Genomic DNA, 25255 nt, shown 5'->3' with positions numbered 1-25255 from the left:
GGCGCGGTGGTGCGACCTCGGTTCACTGCAAGCTCCGCCTCTTGGGCTCACGCCATTCTCCTGCCTCAGTCTACCAAGTAGCTGGGACTACAGGCGCCCACCACCATGCCCGGCTAATTTTTTTGTATTTTTAGTAGAGACAGGATTTCACCGTGTTAGCCAGGATAGTATAGATCTCCTGACCTCGTGATCTGCCCACCTCCGCCTCCCAAAGTGCTGGAATTACAGGCGTGAGCCACCGCCCCCGGCCTGCTGTGTATTTTTTAAATTGTCTGTCTCCTCCACTAGAATGGAAGCATCACAAGCACAGGGATTTTGTCTGTCTTCTCACCATTGAATCCCAACAGTGCCTGAAAGACAGTTGGCGTCTTTGTTAGGGTTATACTGAAATTAGACAGACTTGAGCACATGTCATTTATTTGGGAGAAGAGGAAGAAATGAGAAGAATAAGATGAAGAAGGAGGAAAAAACAACTACAGAGATGTTATCGACCAGGCTCAGTGGCTCAAGCTTGTAATCCCAAAACTTTGGGAGACTGAGGAGGGAGGATCACTTGAGCCTAGGAATTTGAGATCAACCTGGGCAACATGGTGAGAACCTGTCTCTATAAAAAATTAAAATATTAGCAGAGTATGGTGGTGTGCACCTGTGTTCCCAGCTACTCGGGAGGCTGAGGTGGGAAGATTGTTTAAGCCAGGAGGCTGGGTTTGCGCCACTGCACTCCAGCCTGGGTGACAGAGTAAAACCCCATCTAAGGATAGGGAGGGAGGGAGAGAGAGAGTGAGAGAGAGAGAGAGTATCAAGTTCATCGCTACAGGCAAAGGACCGTTGAGAAGTTTTTAGATGCTTCCAGAAGGGTTCATACAGAGAGGCTGGGGTTTCCATTCCCCACTGGCTGAAGATTGTCTTCCGGGGAGATAACACCCATACTTACAGGCTGAACCTCTGCAGGGGCTGAACTTTGAAGAAGATAAGCAGAGAAGGGTGCTTTGAAAGCTTGAAGTGGGAATGCTGTCTGCTGAAAACTGCCCAGCCTGGCTAGGCTGCAGCTGTTGCCAGAGGGAAAATGTGGAACTGTGGTGAGGAGCACCAAAGGCATCTGCCTCAGGAGACATCAAGCCCATTTTTTTTAAGTGAACAAATGGATTATCTTTAATGCGGATATGCATCTGGATTCCAGGACTAGTGTGGGCTCCAGGCCTAACTTGCTTGGGAACGATAGTCAGAATAATTAGTACCCGTTGACCCTGTAAGAAGGAAAAATCATGACCATGGCCAAGGAGTTCAGATCCCTTATGTCTTTTTATTTTCCTAGCAGCTCTTCTATCACACATTCCTGCTCAGAATTTCCACTCCTGAGAGGCAAGCGGCTATGACTGCTTTATTTTACAATAAAGAGGCAAGCAGCTCTCTTTATTGTAAATGAGAAAGGCCCACTGCACAAGCCCTTCTTCAGCTTCAGATGGTCCTTGTCACCTCTGGCTCTGCACTGGCATTTCCATGCTGGCCTCTTGGCCCACTTGTCTGGTTCTGTACCAGCTCCTTTTCCTCCACCCACTCCTTCACGCTGTCACTCCTCAGGGGTCTGTCTAGAGGCACCCTGCCACCTATTGCTAGCTGCCTTCATCAATTCTCCCTATAACTCCCAGGCCGGCAGCCACCACCCATGTGCCAGACTCTGGGTTCACCCCTCCAATGTCTCTCTGCTCAGGACAAAGGCTCCCAAACTCCTCCTGGACTGTCAATGCACAAACGATCAACCAATCCCATACTGGACTCACATCCCCATGGCCACACTCCAAGCCTGCTTTTCCTTCTGAATTCCCTGTCTTGGGTAACACTCCACCCCCCACCCTTGTCTCCCAGCCTGGAAACTCAAGGACAGCCTCAATCACCAAGTCCAGTTCCCTCTATCTGAGCAGCAAGAGGTTGGTCCCTGGGAGGCTGGAATCTTTCTTATTTTCTCTACTTTTGTTTTCTGAATGTTCTCTGGTGAACACTTATGACTTGCACAATGTTTATTATGTTTCCTAATAATTAATAGGTTTCATAATGGCTTATTATCCTAAACATGAATCTACCTTGATTGGTCCTGCTGGCCCATCCCCGAGGCCCTCCTAACCAGCCTTCCCCTTCCAGTCCATCTGCCTTTTGGGAAGTTTCCATATCACCACCTAGCTCGCCTCACCAAAACATTTCTCCAAGATTTCCTCCTACCATCTCCACCCCATAGTCCCCAAATATCAGAATTGTTGGGAGGTGTTTGTCTGCTTGTTTGCTTCCGCTCCTCTATTGTATTGTCAGCTCTTGTTCATACTGAATCCCTGGGGCCCAACACAAAGTAAGTGTTGAATAAACATGGATTAAATGGACCAAGGGCCGGGAGTTGAGTAACTGATATAAGGTAGGGAATTTCTATAGAAATGGTCTCAAAGTGTGCTTGGTGGACCAGCATTTTCAGTATGGCCAGGGAACTTGTTAGAAATGTGGATTCTTGATGGGGCGCAGTGGCTCACACCTGTAATCCCAGCATTTTGGGAGGCCGAGGCGGGTGGATCACCTGAGGTCAGAAGTTCGAGACCAACCTGGCCACTGGGGAGGCTGAGGCAGGAGAATCTTTTGAACCCAGGAGGCAGAGGTTGCAGTGAGCTGAGATCATGCCACTGTACTCCAGCCTGGGTGACAGAATGAGACTCTGTCTGAACAAAGGAAGGAAAAGAAAGAAAGAAGGAAAGAAAGAAAGAAAGGAAGGAAGGAAGGAAGGAAGGAAGGAAGGAAGGAAGGAAGGGAGGGAGAAAGAGAGAAAGAAAGAAGGAAAGAAAAAGAAAGAAAGGAAGGAAGGAAGGAAGGAGGATAAAGGAAGGAAGGAAGGAGGAGGAAGGAAGGAAGGAAGGAAAGAAAGAAAGGAGAAGAGGGAAAGAGGGATAGAGGGAAAGAGAGAGAGGAAGGGAGGAAAGGAGGGAGGGAGGGAGGAAGGAAGGAAAGAAGGAAGGAAGGAAGGAAGGAAGGAAGGAAGGAAGGAAAGAAGGAATGAATTCGGATTATTGGGCCCTTCCTCAAGCCTGCTGAATTAGAAGTTCTGGGGATATTTTGATAACAAGTTTATGTTTTCAGATATGTCTTGCCACAGTCACAAGTAAGACTAGTTTTCCCAACTGAACTACACAAATCTTAGCAGGCTAGTGGGGAAACCACTGGAAATCATTTAATCAGCTCTTTCAAACATATTGCCCATAGGTTGCAGAAACGCAGCTGCCTCTCAGGATTAGAAAGTGGAGCAGCAACCGGAGGCGTCTCCGGGCCCCCCCACCACCTCCCCTACTCCCGCCTCACCTACTCGACCCCCACACTGTCGTCGCCACAGTCCCTCCATTCCAGAGGGAATTCCAGAGCTGAATACGGATTCCGATTTTAAAATAAGCGCTTCTAAATCTTTCTCCTTCCATCTAAGACGAATGAGGGAAAGAAAGGGAGAGGAGTTGAGGTCCCAAGGTTCAGGGATGCCTGGTGATCTCCAGGTCCCAGGCTGGGCCGCCTCGGTGCACGGAGAGGGCGAGGGGCGCATTGTGGAGCCTTGGCAAGCGCTGCTCTTCCTCGCCCCTCGGTTTGCAGTCTGTGAAATGGGGTTCGCAGTGCCTTGGCGGGGACGCCGCGAACTCAAGCACCAGCAAGCCAATTCGAACTCAAAGGGCTGCAGGGTGTAGATGACCACCGCGCACTGAGGGACTACGGGTCGGCCCGCTCCGGAGACAGGAGAGTAACCTCGCGCAGGGAAAGGCGCACTGCAGCCTTGGTGCCTCCCTTCCCTCCGCCGGACGGGTGAGTGACGACGGGCGACGTCCTCATCTCCAGGCTGCGCAGCTGAGTCCTGACAGGTACAGTCCTAGGGGTGTGAGTGTGTGGGCCCTCAGGAAAGGTGGGAGGGGCGAATGCCGTGGTCTACCCGAGCTTGCAGGGGTGCGGTGGGCAAGTTCCCTAGGACCCTCGCTGGCGCCGCTTGTCGGCAGCTGGGAAAAGTGGGCGCCGCGGGTGGCGGTAAGTTGGCCCCGGAAGGAAACACATCGCTTTCCCAAACCGGATTCCTCTGAGCAAATCCAGATGGTGTCATCCCCATTTTACAGCTGCGTAAAGAGAGGCCCAGGACACCAAGAGCCAGCTGTGGCCGGAGCCCTTTCACTGACCGGGAACACTAGCTCTCAGAAACCTGGAGAACTGCGAGGGCCTTTAATGCGGCTGAGAAGAAAGTAAAGACTCCTCCTCTGTCCTTCGAAAGAGCCCACACAAGTATGAAGACCAGCGCCTCGGACGCTCCGGGGTAGGGGGGCCCACGCCCCATCCCTCTCAGAATCACGCCTTACTGACGCTCAGTCCCGCCCAGCGTCCACCCCCCACCCCCGCCCCAGTTTCCTTTCTGGACCCTCCGGTCCCCAGAGCGAACTAAGCTAGCGGCAGCTTCTCCATCCCGGGGAAGACTCCAAACTCCTAGGTTTCCCACCTTGGAGAGCACTGCTCTGGAATGCGGAGGGGAGCGGCAGCTGGAAAGGGTTGGGCGAAAGCTTCTGGGACCCAGAGGGGCGCAGACACCCGGCCCAGCCTGGGAGGGGTTAAATCCGCCGCACAGGACCACCTCCCCCTCTCCCCCAGGAGCCACTTCAACCGGTTGTCGCCCCAGTGGCCACCCTCTGAGCACGTGTTGCTGCCAGTCTGCGTCAGCGCTGGGTAAATACCTGACTGGACGCCGCCGCCGGGCGGGGCTATTTAAGAGGCAGCCGCCCTCTGGTCCTCCCTGAACTTGGCTCAGCTGCCGGGCTGCTCCGGTTGGAAACGCCAAGCCAGCTGCGTTCTAATCCAAAAGGTAGGTCCCTCGGTTCGTCAGCGGGGGATCCAAGTGTCGTGTGTCTTTGAAGAATGCTATCGTCCGCTTTGTGCCCATTTCCATTTTGCTTTTCTATTTTCTGTGTCTTTCCTCCGAGAGCTCGAAAGACGTTTCTTGAAGTCAGAAACAACGACTCCGGGTCTAAAAGTGAGGTCTGGGTAGGTAGAGCTGCTTTAGAGCCTTTCACGCGCCGGCGTCATTAAGGGATGGACTACCCATTCGCTAAGATTCGCATGCAGATTGAGATTTGCTAGCTGTTACACAGCGGTGCTGGGGACTTTGCAATCTTTTCTAATAAAACACCAGAGGGTTTTAAGATTTAAATTCATTTTCTAAATACTGCAGAAAATTTCGAGGCTTTACGGATAGAAATGTGAGGGTGTTTTATCCACTAGCGATCTAAAATGCACGGGGCTTTGGAAGCCTGAGTGCTGGGCACATATTTCTGATTTTAAAACCTGCCTATGTTTTGCGTAGTGGCTTATTGCCATTTCCCGCCTACACTTTGAGAAAACTTTATAAATACGGCTTTATTTATTGCTCCTACATTTTAAACTGTGCTTCTCTTTTTCGTCATTTACTGTATTTCCATATTGAAAGCTTGTTAGCTATCTGGAAAGGTGCTTTCCCCAGGGTTCTCATTTCTCCCACGGAGTCTTCCTTCCCTTTAGGATATTTTTTCCACACTATTTTTAATCTCGTGGGGTTTTATTTTTCTTCTTTCAGTTAGAAGAGAGGCACTCTGCAAACACTTGCTCAAACTTTAGGAAAGCAGAAAACATTCCTTCTGCTCAACACGGCAGAAAACGGTCTCTGTCTGCCCCTCGGCACTGGGTGTGGAGTTCCCAAAGAGCAGCCGTGTGCGCCTGGGGGCGCGCGCCATGGCACTCGGCTTGAGCCCTTGTGCTTGCGGCGGCCTGGGGAGTCTGGAACACCTGTGTTTGTCCTAAGCCGGTTTCTGGGTGCCCTGCCCGCCGCAGGAGCTCTCGGATGCCCAGCCTTTCCGTTAACGCCCCCTCCTCCTTTGCTCCCTCCAGCCATGAACAGCGGCGTGCGCCTGTGCGTACTGATGGCCGTTCTGGCCGCTGGCGCCCTGACGCAGCCGGTGCCTCCCGCAGAGCCCGCGGGCTCCCGGCTGCAGCGGGCAGAGGAGGCGCCCGGTAGGCAGCTGAGGGCAGTGCAGAGAACGGACGGGGAGTCCCGAGCGCACCTGGGCGCGCTGCTGGCAAGATACATCCAGCAAGCCAGGAAAGGTAAGAATGCTGCCTCCCCATCTCTCACTTCTGCCCTTATTCCCAGGCTCTGGATGCTGACCCTTTTTCTCTAGCGCCGGCCTGATGAAGATGATCTCTCTCGGTAGGAAACAAGCAACATGGTTTCTGGCCGTCCTTTGTAGCAATCTGAGAAGGGGTATGGAGACTTAATTTATAAGTAAGGGGGACCTTCTTGAAAAACTTTCTTTGAACTAATTTTTAGCAGTGTTGCTGATTAAGTTCAACACCATTTTACCAAGCCATTAAAAGATAATTATCAAACCCTAGGAAAGGGTTCCTAGATACACTAAATACCCTCTACTAAAAACGCAAAGAAACTGGGAGCCACCCAGATACCAACCCTTGGAAATCCTCTAGCAGGAAGGCATCAATGCTGAGAATGCCTGAGATCTGGCTACAACAGTTTAAAAAAGCAGTGACAATGTGTCCATCTCCACCAAACCATGTAACAGAAGGAAAGAATCAGCAGCAGTTTTGGGTTCTCCTTGCAATGACTTACACATGATTACCCAACAAGAGAGGTATTTGTTTTTACTTTACTGTCACAGAGATGGTCACAGTTATAGCAAGAGCTGAGCAAGTCATTTTTCTCAGCATCAAAGTCTTTCTCCAGGAATAAGGTGATTCAGCAGCTCACTAGCTGAGTGGCATGCAGGCAGTCCTGACCTGAGGCTAGCTTTCGCCTAAGCTCCTTCCAATTCTTGTGTGATTCAGAGGGAGACCCATTCATCTCTTGTCACCCATAGGAATCATGCTTTGGATTGCGGCAGCTTTTTTCTGCCAACTTTATCCCCAGTGACACTAATAATGAACACTGGCTGTGGAGCAGTGTGCTGAACAGTACAAACACAGCTGGACATTAAAGTAATTCAGCAGGCCAGGAGCAGTGGCTCACGCTTGTAATCCCAGCACTTTGGGAGGCCGAGGCAGGTGGATCACATGAGGTCAGGAGTTCGAGACCAGCCTGACCAACATGATGAAACCCCATCTCTACTAAAAATACAAAATTAGCTGGGTATGATGGCACATGTTTGCAATCCCAGCTACATAGGAGGCTGAGGCAGGAGAGTAGCTTGAACCCAGGAGGTGGAGGTTGCAGTGAGCCGAGATTGCACCATTGCACTCTTACCCAACAGGTGTTCCAGAGCCTGGATTTGAACCTTAACCCCTGGCTTGACCAGAAAGGGATAAGATGAAGAGCTTTGGCTCTGCAGAGTTCTCCTGTGGGCTCACATGAAGGGAAGACTGGAACTCTTTGACCCAGAGGCTTCAGAAGGAAAGAACAAATCAGTGATTTGTTGTATTTCTTCCTCTCTTTGGGAAATTGCCCCACCCACCACCTTCTGTTTTGCTTTCCTACTAATTAAATTGAAGAAGATAGAAATACTTAGATGGAGAGAGAAAGTCTGAAAGCTTTTGAGTTCCTGCTGATTTTCTGCCTGAAAATAATTTAGTATCTGTCCCCAGATACAGGCTGAATTTTAGCCAGACAATTCTGAAATATCCTAGGCTTTTCATTGATCTGTGGATCTGGAACTCCCCTCCCCCAATTTGGGAAAGACCCTGTTTTTCTTCTAAGTAGGCTGAGGATATCTGCAAAAAGGCCTGAAATGTGCTGAATTGACTCTTGGTTCCAAAATTGTTCTAGAAAAAAAAAACAAAACTCATTACCACATCGTTTCCTAGAATCAATACTAGACAATGGCTCTTAAAGCATAAATCTTAGCTGGAAAGTTATTTCTAGTCCTTCTTCTCAGCCCCCCTCTCCCTTTGCCTTCAGCCAATTGTGCCAAACAAACCCAGGAGAAAATAGCAATCACTTGGAAATTTAGATGCTGACACCTAGGATCAACGCTAGCTAAAAAACAACCAAACTCTTCTATGTGACAAACATGAACTAGGAATAAATACTTACACATATAGAAACTACATAGTTTCTTTGAATATTTTACATATTTTGAAATCATATCAGATTTTTGCTTCACTATAGTATATATTATGCTTAAATGTTCTAAACAAGACAATGCATTCTTTGAGCAGTGCTTAAGAGTTATTAGGAAATATCTGCAGCACTTTCAATGGCCCAAGAAGAAACAATTCTATTGGAGGGCAGTGGGTAAAGATATTTAGAGGCATTTAGTGTACACCTCCCCCACGCCCAGCAAAGCTTCAATGCTACATCTATATTGTCTCTCTCAGTACAACAGCCCTGCACAGTGAGTATTATTATACCCATTTTGCCAGCGTGGAAGCTGGGGCTCTAGAAGCCTAAGTAACCTACATGTTGTTCCATATCTACGCAACAGCAGGGCTGAGACTCTGTCTAGTCCTGCTCCTCCCAGGAGGGCCTGGAAGCCATTCAGCTTCCTAGCTGTACTGCGTATTCCACATTTTAAAGTTTAAAAGAGCTAAACCCTTCAGTTGTAGCAAGAGCTCAGAATGTCACTGTTTTCTCAGCACCAAAGCCTTTCTCCACAAATAAGGTGATTCAGCAGCTCACTAGCTGAGTGACATGCAGACAGTCCTGTCCTGAGGCTCGCTTTCCCCTAAGCCCCTTCAAATTCTTTGTGTGATTCAGAGGGAGGCCCGTCCATCTCTTGTGGCCCCTAGGAATCAGGCTTTGATCAATTCCATACATCAGATATAAGCCTCTACTCTATGACAGCACTGGGAAAGTGAGTGAGGACCCTGGTAAATACACATGACGTGAGGACAGAACTGTACGTGGAACAGGGAAGTCAGGGTGTGTGATAAATGCAGCTTCTACGACTGAACATGGTGCCCCCACCGTTAACTGAGACTGCTTGCTCGTATTGAAGCTGTCACTTCACTTCCATTAGATGGAAATTTGGGTGTGCCCAGGCCTTAGTGGGCACTCATCATCACAGCAGGCAGGAGGATGGGTCACGTTTCCACATGACTGTGTACAGGTAACTGGGTCTATAGGTTTTCCTGAATTCAAGGACTAATATTTCACCTGAACAATGAACAATTAAATAGCAGGGGCTATTTTTCTTCTACGTAGGCTGAGGATATCTGCAAAAAGGCTTGAAATGTGCTGAATTGACTCTTGGTTCCAAAACAGGGAAGGGTTGCGGTTGGGGAGAGAAAGGGTGGGGACGTTGTTCTGTGTTGTTTCTGTTTTTAATTAAACTTGCTTAATTTTATTACCCTGGGTAACTGCCTTTGCATTTTCATTTATCAATACATAAGCCATAGCCTGACTCTACTCAGCCTATGGGCAGGAGCTGGCAAGGGCAGCCTCATGCAGAAGGGATATAGACCAGCCTCACAGGAGGTGGGGACACAGTGGCCCCCAACACAGTGGGAACCATTGAGTGGTCCTCCACTCCTCTACCCTTGAATTGGTCTGGGCTTTGTTCACTGAGGTCCCTGAAGAACCTTTCTTAAGACTGAGCTTGCACAGGAGAAGGTGTCCTACTGATTTCGTACTCCAGGAGGCTACTGTCTATGAACTTTGAGCTAGGACTATGTCTCATGCCTCCAAATAAACTGCCTCTTCATGTCCCTGCTCACTCCGTGTGAGCTCTACAAAAGGATCACACTGTTCCTGAAGACTTAACTGCCATCCCAATGGGACCATTTCAGGTTCAGTTACTGCATTTTGGTCAAAATGGCTGATTTAAATCATCTTTGTTATCACCTCTCTCCCGCCCTTCTTTGAGTATTACTGAGGTGCCAAGATTTTAATCTGACAGTCTTTTTCTGAATATCATTTTTAATTGATATTATCATTGAAAATAAAATGATCATCAATTCAAAACACTTACTGATAAATGAAAAAAACTTTCTGAATGTAACTTTCAAATTCATATTTTTAAAAGAGTATTTATATAGCAAAGGGGCTTTATTTATTTTTTTCTTTATTATACTTTAAGTTCTGGGATACGTGTGCAGAACATGCAGGTTTGTTACATAAATATACCTGTGCCATGGTGGTTTGCTGCACCCATCAACCCATCATCTACATTGGGTATTTCTCCTAATGCTATCCCTCCCCTAACCCCCCCACCTCCCAATAGGCCCTGGTGTGTGATGTTCCCCTCCCTGCATCCATGTATTCTCATTGTTCAACTACCACTTATGAGTGAGAACATGTGGTGTTTGGTTTTCTGTTCCTGTGTTAGATTGCTGAGAATGATGGTTTCCAACTTAATCCACATCACTGCAAAGGACATGAATGCATCCTTTTTATGGCTGCATAGTACTCCGTGGTGTAAATTGCCACATTTTCTTTATCCAGTCTATCACTGATGGGCATTTGATTGGTTCCAAGTCCTTGCTATTGTGAATAGTGCTGCAGTAAACATATGTGTGCATGTGTCTTTATAGCAGAATGGTTTATAATCCTTTGGGTATATACCCAGTAATGGGATGGCTGGGTCAAATGGTATTTCTGGTTCTATATCCTTGAGGAATTGCCACACTGTCTTCCACAATGGTTGAACTAACTTACACTCCCACCAACGATTTTATTTTTTTAACCATTCCAACATCAAGATACTATAATTCTGCTACCTTAATAACAAGAGCTCTCCAGGAGCCAGGAATGTTGATGGATATTAAGGGATGAATTTAGGAATAAATAAGTACGGGAAAAATCTTTGGTTGGTTTCTGCTGAGGCCATCTACAAAAGGAAAACACTCACCTACCAAAAGAAAACAAAAGGTAGGGAGACTAAGGAAAATCTAGGCAAGTCCCCAGCCTGCAAGGCTGGAGAAAATGAATCCACCTAAATACTTGCAGAACGCAAAGCACACCCCTAACTTGTAAATATTGTCCTGTCTCCAGTTACACAGACATTGGTCCTTCTCCTCTCTTAGATTTTGGTCCATCAATTCCACTACTTTGACAGCTCTTTGATACTTTTAAGGTGGTGTCTATTATACTGTGTCTGGCTTTTTCCATTGCTATCCTTCACAAATTGAACTAGAGATGCTTTTAGATGTAATGTCCCCGTTTCCTTCCTCCCTGTCCTTTGTAGCTCCTTCTGGACGAATGTCCATCATTAAGAACCTGCAGAACCTGGACCCCAGCCACAGGATAAGTGACCGGGACTACATGGGCTGGATGGATTTTGGCCGTCGCAGTGCCGAGGAGTATGAGTACCCCTCCTAGAGGACCCAGCCTCCATCGGCCCAACGAGAAGCAACCTCCCAACCCAGAGGAGGCAGAATAAGAAAACAATCACACCATATCTCATTGTCTGTGGAGTTTGACGTTATATGTATCTATTTATTAAGTTCTCAATGTGAAAAATGTGTCTGTAAAAATTGTCCAGTGCAACTACACACCTCACCAGAATTGTACAAATGGAAGACAAAATGTTTTCTTCATCTGTGACTCCTGGTCTGAAAATGTTGTTACGCGATTAAAGTGATTTCATTCTGCCCTGTCATTCCCTGCGTCTACTGAGGGCAAAGGGCTCCATTTCATCCTTAGAACATGCAAGGAGGGAAGCCTGATAGATGCTATACCAGGACAAATCCTTGTAGTAGATGTCCCCAGAAAGGGCTTGGGAAATGCAGCTCAGGCCTGGAGCTAACTTTGCTACAGGCCAGCTGGACAGTGAAAGGGTATCTGTGGGCAACTCCAGAGCCCAGCCCTGGCCACCCTGATCCCTGATCTTATTTGCCAATCTTACTCCCACCAGGGTCTCCTTGGGGTTCTCTTGGCCTTTCAACAAGTTAGAGGCAGTAACTGGCCATGGTTTTGCGTACATTTGATCACTCCATGGCTCTGTGGCACAGAGGTTATCATCCTTTCTTTACAGATGAGGAAACAGGCTCTGAAGAGTGAAAGTGATGGCCCTTATACCCCAGCTAAGGAGATTCACAGACTGGAGGCCTTAATGTTCTGAGGCTAGCGGGATCTTCATCACTCTAGCATTTCTCCAACTGAGTGCACAGGAATCATCTGGGGAATCTTGTTAAACTGCACGTTCTGATTCAGCACATCTGGGCGGGAGCCTGAGCAAGTTCCCAGGTGATGTCAATGCTGCTGTTTGCAGACCGCACTTGGAGCTGCAATGGTGCAGTGAAGAGCCTATAATTGCTTTTCCTTGAGCCCCGCCATGTTTTGGAGTTGGTGGGACTCCAAAGTGCTGGGGAGACTCTAGTAGTTATACAGAGCAGAAGCCAATCTGTCTGTTGGCTCTCTGTAGAAATCAGTGAGGGGAACTAGTCCAAGGCGACACCCAGAGATGATCCAGTACCCACCACCCACAGTGCAACCTTTCCATGCCTCCTGCTGAGGCCTCCAAGACCCTCCAATCCTTGTCCAGCAGAGGCCCCAGGTGTCCAGTGCAACAGAACCTGACAGCCCCCAAGAGCAATATGTTGAAAACAAGACTGGCAAATCTAAAACCTTACCCAGACCAGCACCACTCACTACTGGCACTCAGTGCCACCTTCCTTAGTGTTGGGGACAGGACACTGGGAGGGAGCCCCAGGAAGACTTGGTCAGTACAATTCTTTCACTTGAGCTGAAGCTGGGATTCAGTGTAAAACTTACTCCAAATAGGGAACACTATATTAGTCCCTCCCGAGGTACCACCTCATTCAGTCCCTACAACTGGTCTCCAAGACAGCCTCGTATCTTAGGTATCCAACCCCCATTCAGTCTAAAATATCCAGATGCCTGTGTATTTAGTGCCCCTTCCCCTTGCAAAAATCACTAGTTTTATGGGTGTGTAGGAGTTATGTGCCCGCGTGTGTGTGTGCGTGTGTGTTTGTGTGTGTGTGTGTGTGTGTGTGTGTGTGTGTACTGTTTGTGTATTGGGGATGGAGGATGAATGAAGGACTTGGAATTTAATATAGAATCAGCAGTGGGGAATGGATGGTGAAAGTCTGATCTAAATTACTGATTTATGAATCATCAAGGAAGTGGGTGTTAAAATATCATTTTCAAAGGTAAAGTCATGACTCATACAACACAAAATGAACATATGTCAAAGATATCATTTAACTCATCAATTAATAAAGGAACCAGTAAGATGTCACAATCATTTCAAAGCAGAATCTGAAGGATAGTCAGGTACGGACAGCCAGGAATAATAACAGAGAGAAAACTGGTTCGTATCCATAGGTCAAGAAAACATACTGTTTGGAATAATCCACAACAGAAGTTACTTGTATCATTAGAGGACAATATTCACTTATGTTTCTTTATGTTTTGTTTTGTTTTTTGAGACAGGGTCTCAGCTCTGTTGCCCAGGCTAGAGTGCAATAGCACAATCACAGCTCACTGCAGCCTCAACCTCCCAGTCTCAAGCAATCCTCCCACCTCAGCCTCCCGAGTAGCTGACACTACAGGTGTGTGCACCACTCCCAGCTAATTTTTGTACTTTTTAGAGAGATGGGGGTTTTTGTCATATTGCTCAGGCTGGTCTCAGACTCCCAAGCTCAAGCAATCCACCTGCCTCTGCTTTCCAAAGTGCTGGGATTACAGGCGTGAGTCACCGCACTTATGTTTTGATAGGCAAGAATTGTTTGCATTTGTATCAGTTTTCCAGGGATTATAAGTCACCCAGTCAAAGACACAGACCCCAGCAGCATCAGATAAACGCCCAGCATTCCACTGAAAGGACATTTAGTCACCCCCTTTGCCCACTTCCAAGCCTTTCACAACTTTTTCTAATGCAGGAAAGGGAAAGGAAAGAACATTCCTGGCCTCCTCTTGGGTGCTATAGAAAGAGTCTCACAAGCATCAACCTAGGTAACAGTCCCAATCCTGCAAGGTAATCATGATTCCACTCCTCCAAGAGGAAACAGGAGCTCAGAGAGGTTAAGTGGCTTGGAGGTGCACATGCTGTCCACAAATGGCAGTGCCAGGATGTAAGCAGCTGGCTCTAGAACTTCTCTATGAAAGGACTTAGAGCCACTGTCTGGCAGAGAAGGGCCTCTGAACCTTGTCTGGAAGCTGCACCTACACAATGAAGGCGTGAAATCAGCATATGTGATCATGTGTGGAGCCTTGGAGGGGGCCTGATGGAGCTCCCTGGGCAGGAGAGGCAGAGAGCCTAAAGACCTGTTCCCCTAATGCTTTCAGTACCATGCTGGGCTGAGGACAGCACCTTCTGACTGCAGGGGCCCTGCTCTCATCTTTATGCCACCTTTCTTGCAGGGTCCCTGGACCCAGAACATGCAACTCAGGCCTTCCTAAGTCCTTTCTCAGGGGATCGCATCAGGTTCCTGCAACTAAGCTGAGCAACTCTTACAGAGAAGCCAGACGCTCCTAAACTCCACTTTAAAGAGTCCTGAACTCACAAAACCACAAAGCCATGCCCACTGCCCTGCCCTCCTCCTCCTCCTCCTCTACCCAGCTGTGTGATCCTGGGCAAGATCATGCCCAACCTTTTCCCCCCTCCATCCCTTCTCCCCTCGCTAACCCTTCTTTTCCTGCTAGCTGTCCTGTAATCCCTTGGGCTTGCAGGAACTCCACCCAGGCCATATCCTTCTACAGCTATTCCTGCTGTTTGTGTCCTCAGCTCTGCCAATTAAGGCTGCTCAGAAGCTTCGTTTTTGTTGACCCACTGGAATTTAAAAGCTGAAGAGGGCAATGGCTATCACTCTAGCTCAATCCACACCCTACCCTACCTCAACTCCCATTTTACAAATAATAGACTTGCCCAAGATCACACAATGAATTAGTGATGGAACCTGCAGCTCTCTCTGGAATTAACTCTGTGCCAGCCTGAGACATAAAGAATTGCTTGGTAGTCCCTGCATTTGCTGATACCTCTGGACCTTTGGCTTGGGATAGCTGACCTGCCCTCACCTGCAATTACTAATATCTCCATATGGCCAGCAGCCAGAGGGTGGACAGGATTCACTCTCCCAAGATTTGCTTCACCAAAACCAAGCTGTAAGACATCTGACCCACAAATTAGGGAAACTACTTAATTTGTCAGCAACCTACTGAATCCAAATGGCAATCTTTGCTCTCAGGCTCAGCCAAACCCAAGTATAAGGAAAGGAAAATGGAAGAAAGACAGTATATGTTCATTCTTTCTTTTAACATATAACCAAAAAAAAAACTCGCCCCCAACTCTTTTTGTTGACTCTGCTTTGAAGAGCCAAAGGAAAGAATCCTGATCACTTTGCTAGATTTCCAGGGACTGTGAATATTTTTTTTCCAGCATCTTCAAATTATGGCTAGTCCTGAAGATAAATAAAGCAGAAGTCAAGCAGAAAGAGAGAAAATCGTTGCCTCACTAATTTCCCCTGGGTTCTAGGTTCTGAAAACATCTCTCACCAGATATTAAAATGATCTGTTTGTGTCTGTCTCCTGCTCTGATCTGTATCTTCCCACAGAACCAGGATCAGGGGATCCCAGATGAGACAGCACCTGCCCTGGACTCCCTACCATCCCGAAGGCCCACACTGGACAGACCTCCCCCAGACAGCCTCATCATCAGCCCCACCTCTCTGACTTCATCTCATCACTGCCCTCTTCACTCATTTCACTCCAGCTTCACTGCATTCTTTGCTATTCCTTGAAAACACTAAACTCACTCTTAACTCAGAGCCTTTGCACCGCTGTTCCCTCTGCCCGGCTCACTCTCCCTTCCAAAAGCATGGCTGGACCTCTCAGCGCATTCAACCCCAAAATTACCTGCTCAAAGAGGCTGTCCTGACCATCCTCTCTAAAAAGGTTCCTCTGAACTGGGCACAATGGCCCATGCCTATAGTCTCAGCTATTCGGGAGACTGAGGTGGGAGGATCACTTGAGCCAAGAAGTTGAAGTCCAGCCTGGGCAACATAACAAGACATTATTTCTAAAAAAAAAAATTATTTTAAGAAAAAAAAGTCCTCCATTACTCTCTCTTCCCTTCCCTGCTTTACTTTTCTTCACATGTTTATCATCTCTTGGAATTACATTGTATATGTATTTATTCATTGATTCTGTCTCACCAATGAGTACAGAATACCAAAGTTCTGTCAACTCTATTAGGGCAGGGATTTTTGCCTGCTGTGTTTACTGCTATATTCCTAACTCTTAATACAGGGTTGGCACAGAGTAGACACTCAGCAAATATTCACTTAATTAATTAGCTCATTAATTAATCAATTAGGGAAAAATCTGTCAGGATCCCTGCTACTCAGGTCACAGATTGGTTTTAGAAGCAGTTTCATCAGACCATTTGTTTTAAAAATCAGAGAAGTAAAGCTGCCTCACTGACACGGCCAAGTCCCCCCAAGATAGGCATAAATTGGAAAACAGAGCACTCACACAAAAAGATGGCTGGCAGTGTGCACAGCATCCATGGAGAGTGCTGGTATGCGCTAAAGTACACCCACACCAAACACACGTGCACACTCACACGCATGCACATCCAGCCCTATTTCTTTTGCTGCAGTTAAAATCCAGAATGGCAGCCGGCACGGTGGCTCATGCCTGTAACCCCAGCATTTTGGGAGGCCGAGGTGGGCGGATCACCTGAGGTCAGAAGTTTGAAACCAGCCTGACCAATATGGAGAAACCCCATCTCTACTAAAAATACAAAATTAGCCGGGCTTGGTGACACATGCCTGTAATCCCAGCTATGCGGGAGGCTGAGGCAGGAGAATTGCTTGAACTTGGGAGGTGGAGGTTGCAGTGAGCCAAGATCGCACCATTGCACTCTAGCCTGGGCAACAAGAGTGAAACTCCATCCGAAAAAAAAAAAAATCCAGAAAGCCTTGGCAATCTCAAAGAAGGAAAAAGAGGAGCATTGATGATGTTCATTGCACTTACTCAGAATATTAGAGAAGTGGAAACAACCTAAGTGTTCCACAGAGAGGGGTAGCTGTTAAGGAAATTAATGTACATCGAATTAGTTAAGTTAATGTGCATCCATTTAATCAAGCAGTTGTTTTAAGTGATGAGTATGAGGACAATGTAGAAACATTGAAAATAACCATGATCCATGTAAAGTGAAAAGGTCCACTGATCATATTAAGTTTATTTTCCAATGAATGAGATTATGTGAAAATGATGATAGTCATGCTGGGGTTATAGGATCACAGGTGTTTTTCTTTCTCTTCTTCAAATTACTTGTAATATTTGTAGCTCGTCCTTATAACAACCATGGCCCATGTTCTCTAGGCTGTGCCAGTCTACAGTGAGACACAGAATCATAAGAACAGCCACAAAAATGGTTCTTCAACCACTTCCTTTGCCAAGGAGGCAACCCAATTCTCCTCAGATGATTTTGCCAACCCCTGAGGTTTGTGTGTGCGGCCACCCACAGTGTCCATCCTTTCCAGTTCCCTGGTTCTCTCTCACTAAAGCCATGAAGGCCCCTGAAAATATCACCTCTGCTGGCAGAAATGAGTATTTTATCTGCTGTGCACACCTGCAGGTTTTGGACCAGTGTCTATTGTCTTCTGGTGCTTTCCGTCCTCAGTAGGGGAGCCTGGGCCACATTACTCCCATGTTGTTCTCACGTGACAGGGTCTCAACAGCACCCTGCAGGGCCTGGATGCCATGGGAACCTCTCTGGTAAGCAGTTATTGACAAAGAGACCAGTTGCCCCAGCCACATGACTATGCTGCCACCCCTCAGAGCGGAAGTCCTTTTTCTGCTCACAGGTTTCCAGAAACACCATTGGCCTATGCAGGTCACTTTGTATGTCTGAAATCTCTGCATTTACCTAATAAATAGAAAATGATAGATTCAGTCACATGGGCAGTCCATTCTTTACACCAGGTGGCAATCTTTAGGTTCAACAAGGTAGGGATAATACACAAGGGCCGCAAGTTCAGTTGCTAGGATGGAACCAGGGCATACCCTCTATCAGAAGAACTGTATCAGTTCCTTTAGAACAGGCTTGCTTCTATGAATTCTTTTAGTTTTCCTTCATCTGAGAACGTCTTTATTTTGCCTTCATCCCCAAAGGATATTTTTGCTGGATTTTGAATTCTAGGTTAACAGTTAGTTTCTTTCAGCACTTTATAAATACCGTATCACAGGTTTGGATTGGTGGCTCATACCTGTAATCCCAGTACTTTGGGAAGCCAAGGTGGATGGATTGCTTGAGCTCAGGAGTTTGAGACCACCCTGGGCAACATAGCGAAACTCAGTCTCTATAGAAAATACCAAAATTAGCTGGGGATGGTGGTGCATGTGCCTTAGTCCCAGCTACTTGGGATGCTGAGACAAGAGGATCACTTGAACCTGGGAGGTTGAGGCTGTAGTGAGCCATGTTTGCACTACTGTACTCCAGCCTGGGCAACAGAGTGAGACCCTTTCTTAAAAAATAAAATAAAATAAATAAATAAATAAATAAAATACTGTATCACTACCTGTGGCCTTCATGGTTTCTGATGAGAAATCTGCAGTCATTCCTATCATTGTGCCACGACAGATAATGAGTCATTTTTCTCTGGCTACTTTCAAGATTTTTCTTTTGTCTTTAGCTTCCAGTAGTTTGACTTTGATGTGTCTGGATGTAGATTTCTTTGTGCTTACCCTGTTTGAGGTTTATTCAAGTCTTGAATGTGTAAGTTTATGTCTTTCACCAAACTTGGGACATTTTAAAACATTATTTAAATGTTTTTCAGCATCACTGTCTTTCTTCCCCCTTTCTGGGATCTTGATGACATAAATGGTAGAGCTTTTGTTGTTGTTGCATATGTCAGAGAGGCTCTGTTCCTTTTTCATATTCTATTTTTTGTCTCTACGATTTACAGTGGATAATTTCTATTTATCTACTTTTAAGTTCACTGACTCTTTCTTCTATCATTTCCATTCTGCTAATGAGTCCACCAGTGAATTTCTTGGTTTGGTTCTGGTATTTCTAAGTTCTCAAATTTCCACTTATATCTTCTATTTATTTTATATGATTTTGTATATTAATATTTGTTTCAAGAATATTCACAATTGCTCATTTGAGCACTTTTATAATAGCTGTTTTTGTCTTCTAATTCCAACATCAGTGAAATCTCATCATTTGTGTCTGTGGATTGTCTTTTCCAAAGAAAACTGGGGTGGAATGGGGAGCAGCTGGAGAATGACACAGAACCTGCAATGCACAGCGGGGGATAAAGGGGAAGGTGACCTACATTGTTATGGTTCTTTGTATGCTCAGTATTTTTTTATTTTATCCTGAACAATTTAGATATTATATTATAAGACTCTGGATCTTGTTTCAATATTATGAAAAATGTTCTTATTTTGTTTTAGCAGGTGATGGACATGGTTAGGTTCAGTTTGCAAGTTCCAGCTCACCTTCTGTGCAGTGTGATGTCAATGTCCACTCAGTTTTCTAACTGCTTTTTGTCCCCATTTCAGGTGTGCACCACCCAGAAGCCAGTCTGAGAACTGGTTAATGACCTCTCCATTACTTCAGTTCTCAAAGGCCTTGGTATCCTCATTAAAACCAGATCCAAACATGTATGGCTTGGAAGTGAGCCCTGGAATTCATAAACAACTGTATGGAGTCACTTCTCTGAGCTCCACCCTCTCTGTAATCTCCCTGGTACTCTCAGTTCCCCAGGGCTCCCCTTTTTGATCCTCCACCCCAAATTGGGGTCCTGGTTACTCTGTTCTACACATGTCTATGTTTGTAGCCCATGTTCAGGTCCAAGTGGCAGGAGAACAGAGGGAAAGAAAAATATCAATGGAAGCTAGTCTCACCTGCCGTGGGATCACAGTTCTTCTGAACAAAGAACAAGTTTACCCTGCCTCAGAGTTTTGGCTCCTATCAGTCCCGTTACTGACTGCTGACCCTGCAGGTGTGGGTTTGCCCAGGACCTGTGGCATGACAAACAGAGAAAGAGAATAATTTTAAAAAGAGAGAGAGAGAGAGAGAGAGAGAATGAGAATGGTCATGATCTCTCTGGACATTAGGAGTTCCCCTTTTCACTCCTTGGGCCATAACTAAAGAACTTCTCCTGGAGCTGTCTGTGCCCCAGAGCCCACTTCCAGTTTCTAACTCTGTTAAGCTCAAACCAAGAGATACAAGAGTGGGGAAAGTGATAAACTCACTACTGGTTTGATGTACTTCAAATTCTGTGTTCTTCACCAGTGTTCCTTCTGCTGTCTTCTTTTCACTGTCCTCAAACAGCTGTTTTAAACTTTCTCTCCTGGAGTTATGACCAACAGAAATGATGGTTGGAGTGCACTTATTCCATCTTACCTGGAATCAGAACAACAGTGTCTTTAAATATAGAAATTTCACAGTGAAATCCCATCTTTATCTGAAATTCTGGCAATGATGAGCCTGCATTTCTGCATGGTGACAATGTGGAGGCCAACACTTGGCTGCCCCTCTAGACAGGCATGCCCTCTCTCACAGGCCAGTCTCACACATTTGTGTTATATTTGCAACCCCAGCTTCAGGAGAGATTGAAACCAACCACTTCCAAAAGGTAACCACGTGGGTACCACTCAGCTTCAGCCATGTAGCTGCCTCTTGGTTCATTAGGTCTTTCTGTGGCTAGCTCTTTCCTGCCTCCCCAGTCTCTGGTCCAGGTTCATCTGTCCAAGCCCTGGCTGAAGCCTCTTCTGCCCTGATCCACCCCCTCTTGTGGCCCTTGCTTTGATCTTCTGTCAACTCCCCTCCTTTCCCTTTTCCTTGGCTTCTCTCCCTCCTGCCATTCACCCAAGACCTCAGCCAATCTGAGCAATTGGGTCCAGCTGTGCCCACCTAGACTCCTCCTCCATCTGTCCACCTGCCACCTATCTTTGAGAAAGGCACCGGCCACAGGCTTCAGGGCTTCCCCTGCCTTTTCTCAGCCTGTCAGGGCCTGGCAATTTCTGCTGGAACTCTAATATCTTGATGAAATTTTAGGTCAAGAGATACTGAAATGTTAAGACCCAGTAATTCATGGCCTCAGGCTCTTCTCTAAGAATGGGTGATTTATTTCATCTTAATTTTGGATTCTTTCATTTGTGTGTTTCCTAAGATGCTTCTGGTTTGGAAAATCTCCAGAGGGAATAAGCGTTACTGACAAGTGGAAAGAGTCACATCTAATCGAGCTCTAAGGTAGCATCTTTCTATCTTTTCTTTCCCATGGCTCACATGCCAGTTTGGGCAAACAGAAACAGGAACAATTAGCAGTTGTTCAAGCCTTACCTGCCCCAGCGCCTCTGGACTGCTGCCAGAATGACTTCAACATGCAAGATCTTTCTCTGAGTCCCACTCCAGAAAGGATTATACTGCTGTCCTGCATCAGCTTGTGTGGACTGTTTCAAGCCCTTCGCTCTCTCACCAGCATGCACTGAAATGCACCTGTATGCCAGGCATTGTGTTGATTTAGCAGGCACAGAGACCCAGCCAAGTGTGAGATTCAGAAAAGTTGAGTGGCAGTACAATAACACTAGAACTAGGATGGGTAATGTGCAGAGGCTGGAAGAAAACTGAATGGCAGAGCTGACTGAATTAAGGGGAGGCCACCCAGGTGTCTGCCTAGTGTGCCAGTCTCTAAAAGACCTCTAATCACCACTGCAGTAAACCGAAACTGGGTGTCAGTGAAGTTTTTAATATGCGGTAACTAACCTAACTGGAAAAAATACGTCAGTTCCACCCTTACAGAAGACGACAGCGCTCTCAAGTGGAAATTTTAGAAAACACTCCTCAGGGTGCCAGCTTCTCTCTGTTGAGGATTTTAGCTGTGCAGTATTTCACCCTTATCCATGGAGAATACGCAGGTGGATGTCTGAAACTGCGGATGGTACTGAACCTTATACATCTTATGTTTTTTAGATCTGATAACCGAAACAGCTACTAAGTAACTAATGAGTGGATAGCATATACAGCATGCATCTTGCTGGACAAAGGGAAGACTCATTTCCCAGGCAGGATGGAGCAGGCAGGCACAAGATTTCATCATGCTACTCAAAACATTACTCAATTTAAAACTTATGAATTGTTTATTTCTTTGATTCTCCATTTAATGTCTTCAGACCATGGTTGACCATGGGTCACTGAAATCACAGAAAGTGAAATTGCAGATAATGGGAAGCTACTGTATACACATTGAAATTTATAGGATTCTGGTCTATTTCTCATTGTCACCCAGTCAGCTGAAATTTTAAAACCAGATAATTTTGGGCATGGGACTGTTTTCTAAGAATAGATAGTTTATTTCATTATTTTACTTTTGAACTTTTAATAGAGCTACCAAAAGGCTCCCACGTTTGGAACATCACCCCATGAAAGTGAAAAGAGAACAAAGAAGACTGATGAGTGAAATGCTTTTTGTAGAACAAGAGCTCAAAAAATAAAAAGGAACTCTTAGGGGTATTTTGAAGACAACTTGGTAACTATGGTTACCTCTAATTAGTGAGCACCTTACGCTTTCCAGATTTGAGTGAAGAAAAACAGAAAGAAAAAAACAATTCCAAATAAGCAAAAATATTAAGTTCCATCAAGTACCTGTAATCATGTATTTTGAACGTAAAATCAAGATATAGAAGTTTGTTAATAGCAAATCAACTCCCTGTCTTCACCTTCACCTCCTGCGTTTCTCCCTGCATAGCAACGACTCATAAACCAAAATTGGGAGTTAAGAAAGTCTCAAAGAAGGGGACACCAGAGGTCAGGGTGCAGGGAGACAGGCAGTGCACTATAGAGGCAGCCTGACATGGGAGTCCTAACTGTGGCTGAATTAGGGTGAAACTATCCAAATGAATGCCTCTTGTTCTATACTGGACACTGGGGAGAGGGCGAACCTTACTTTTGCTTCCTGTCAGAAGTACTGAATTGGGGCTCGTAATTACTGGGATTTGAACTTGGGCAGAGAGAGAAGCTCCAAGGGAAACTGTTCTGGGTCCACCTCACGTCTCCTATGAGAAGAAGCCACAACACAAAAAAAACACACCCATGTACAGGGAAGAAGAGAAGAGGATCCTACTGCACGTACCATGCCCTCAGGCTCTCCCAGACTTGAGACCATTGTCAAAGCCCTATCTTCTAGTCTGAACAAGTCTCCAGCTGAATCCAGACTCAAACATGCTTATAACAGGAGGGAGGAAGGCTCTTGTCTCTCTGAGAGATCTCTCCACTTCAAGGGAGAAAGATTTCATCTACAATTAGTAAACTAACAAGACAGGTTTCCAATGAACACTGGCCACAGTGTGCAGAATAAAATGGTTATCTTATTCTCTGTGGAAAAGAATGGTGGAGTTGGAACCTAGGTAAGACAAACTTTGGCCTATATGAGAACCCCCAAAGTTTTTCATTTATTTTTTTCATTCATTCTTTCATTTACTCATTCATTCATTCAAAAGCTATTTATTGAAATGATCATGGTCCAGGCACTGTGCTAAGCACTAAAGATGCTGAAATGAGAGACAAAGAGACTGACGTCAGGGCTTTCTCATTCTAGTGGGAGGTGATAGATCTGATCCAAAGGCAAAGACGTAGGGATCATTTTCACTTGGATGGCTAATAGACACCTCAATCTCAATATATCTAAATGAACTCTTGACTTTCCCTTCAAATTTCCTCTACCTAATGCCTTTCCCAACTCAGTTGATGGCAGTTCCCTCCTTCCCATTGCTCAGGCCCAAATCCTTGGAACAATCTTTGACTCCTCCTTCCCTTTACACCTTTCATCTAATCCATTAGCATATCTTGTTGGCTTCAAAATGTATTTAGAGGCCGGGCGCGGTGGCTCAAGCCTGTAATCCCAGCACTTTGGGAGGCCGAGACAGGCGGATCACGAGGTCAAGAGATCGAGACCATCCTGGCTAACACAGTGAAACCCCGTCTCTACTAAAAATACAAAAACTAGCCGGGCGAGGTGGCGGGCGCCTGTAGTCCCAGCTACTCGGGAGGCTGAGGCAAAAGAATGGCGTAAACCCGGGAGGCGGAGCTTGCAGTGAGCTGAGATCTGGCCACTGCACTCCAGTCCGGGCGACAGAGCGAGACTCTGCCTCAAAAAAAAAAAAAAAAAAATGTATTTAGAATCCATTCACTTTTCACCACTTCTGCTGTTGCCACCTTGGTCTGGGCCATTACTCTCCCTCCCCCTGGATTATTGTAAAAGCCTCTTAACTAGTCTTCCCACTTCCACCCTACAGTTTATACATTCACAGCAACGCACTATAGTCCCTGTTTCTGAACAGGTCATGAGGCCATACTTGGTAATCATTATTTCCTTGCTTCACTATGCCTTGCATATTCCCTGCAAGTTCACATATGCTTGGCCACCTGTGGTTCGGATCTTTCTGAAATGAAAATCTGTGTTTCTCCCACTGAGTATAGAATTCTGAGCAGCTGAGGACAAAGGGAACATGAAATACATAGTAGAGGAGTGAAGTCACAATTACTAATCAGTAACAAGGACTACCATGCTGGTTTTGTTCAACCTAGGGAATACAGAGAATTATTTAAACTGGTGTTAGAAGACTGAAAAAGCAAAAAGGAACATTTATCAGAGGAACCAGCCCCCAATATTTTAATGTAGGTTCTTTTCTATTTTCCCTAAGTGTCAGCCGGTCTGAGAAATAAAGAGAAAGAGTACAAAGAGAGAAATTTTACAGCTGGGCCTCCAGGGGTGCCATCACATACTGGTAGGACCACGATGGCGACCTTGAGCCGCAAATCCAGCAAGTTTTTATTAGGGATTTTGAAAGGGGTGGGGGTGTACGAACAGGGAGTAGGTCACAGAGATCACATGCTTCAAAGGGCAATAAAAGATCACAAGGCAAGGGCAAAATTAGAATTACTGATGAGGGTCCACGTCCTGCTGGGCACGCATTGTCTTGGTAAACATCTTAACAGGAAACAGGGTTTGAAGGCAGACAACCAGTCTGACTAGATTTCACCAGGCTGGAATTTCCCAATCCTAGTAAGCCTAAGGGCACTGCAGGAGACCAAGGCGTATTTCAGTCATTTTCTCAACCATATAAGACAGACACTCCCAGAGTGGCCATCTATAGAACTATCCCTGGGAATGCATTCCTTTCCTAGAGTACTAGTTATTAATATTCCTTGGTGGGAAAAGAATTCAGCGATATTCTCTTACTAGCACGTTGTCTATAGGCTCTCTTCAAGAAGAAAAATATGGCTCTATTCTGCCCGACCCTGCAGGCAGTCATACCTTATGGTTATCCTCCCTCATTCCCTGAAAATCACTGTTATGCTGTTCT

The 25255-nt window shown here is 46.0% G+C and overlaps 1 protein-coding gene and 1 long non-coding RNA gene across 2 annotated transcripts; one reads left to right on the top strand and one right to left on the bottom strand.

The window, feature by feature from the left end:
• The first annotated feature begins 3376 nt into the window (after positions 1–3376).
• On the top strand, positions 3377–11570 carry CCK (cholecystokinin). The gene is made up of 5 exons (XM_033212183.1): positions 3377–3875; positions 4122–4284; positions 4645–4855; positions 5914–6129; positions 11157–11570. The coding sequence occupies exons 4-5, from the start codon at positions 5916–5918 to the stop codon at positions 11288–11290; spliced, it is 348 nt and encodes a 115-aa protein (XP_033068074.1). The 5' UTR covers positions 3377–3875; positions 4122–4284; positions 4645–4855; positions 5914–5915; the 3' UTR covers positions 11291–11570.
• Positions 11571–17105: 5535 nt separating this feature from the next.
• On the bottom strand, positions 17106–21623 carry LOC117083947. The gene is made up of 4 exons (XR_004437261.1): positions 21234–21623; positions 20144–20294; positions 19793–19909; positions 17106–17807 (listed from the first exon to the last, which is right to left on the bottom strand). It is a non-coding gene; the product is annotated as an uncharacterized LOC117083947 (long non-coding RNA).
• Positions 21624–25255: the final 3632 nt, after the last annotated feature.

This window comes from Trachypithecus francoisi, unplaced genomic scaffold (assembly GCF_009764315.1).
Source record: "Trachypithecus francoisi isolate TF-2019V2 unplaced genomic scaffold, Tfra_2.0 Lachesis_group0, whole genome shotgun sequence".
NCBI classification, from domain to species: Eukaryota; Metazoa; Chordata; class Mammalia; order Primates; family Cercopithecidae; genus Trachypithecus; species Trachypithecus francoisi.
The sequence above is the reverse complement of the archived record's forward strand: the minus strand, read 5'-3'. Positions and strand labels throughout refer to the sequence as shown.

Excerpts from the sequence above, each read along its gene's own strand:
- CCK (XM_033212183.1), top strand. The coding sequence starts at position 5,916 with ATGAACAGCGGCGTGCGCCTGTGCGTACTGATGGCCGTTCTGGCCGCT. Across the intron at positions 6,130-11,156 it reads CATCCAGCAAGCCAGGAAAG|CTCCTTCTGGACGAATGTCC; the intron begins GTAAGAATGCTG and ends TGTCCTTTGTAG.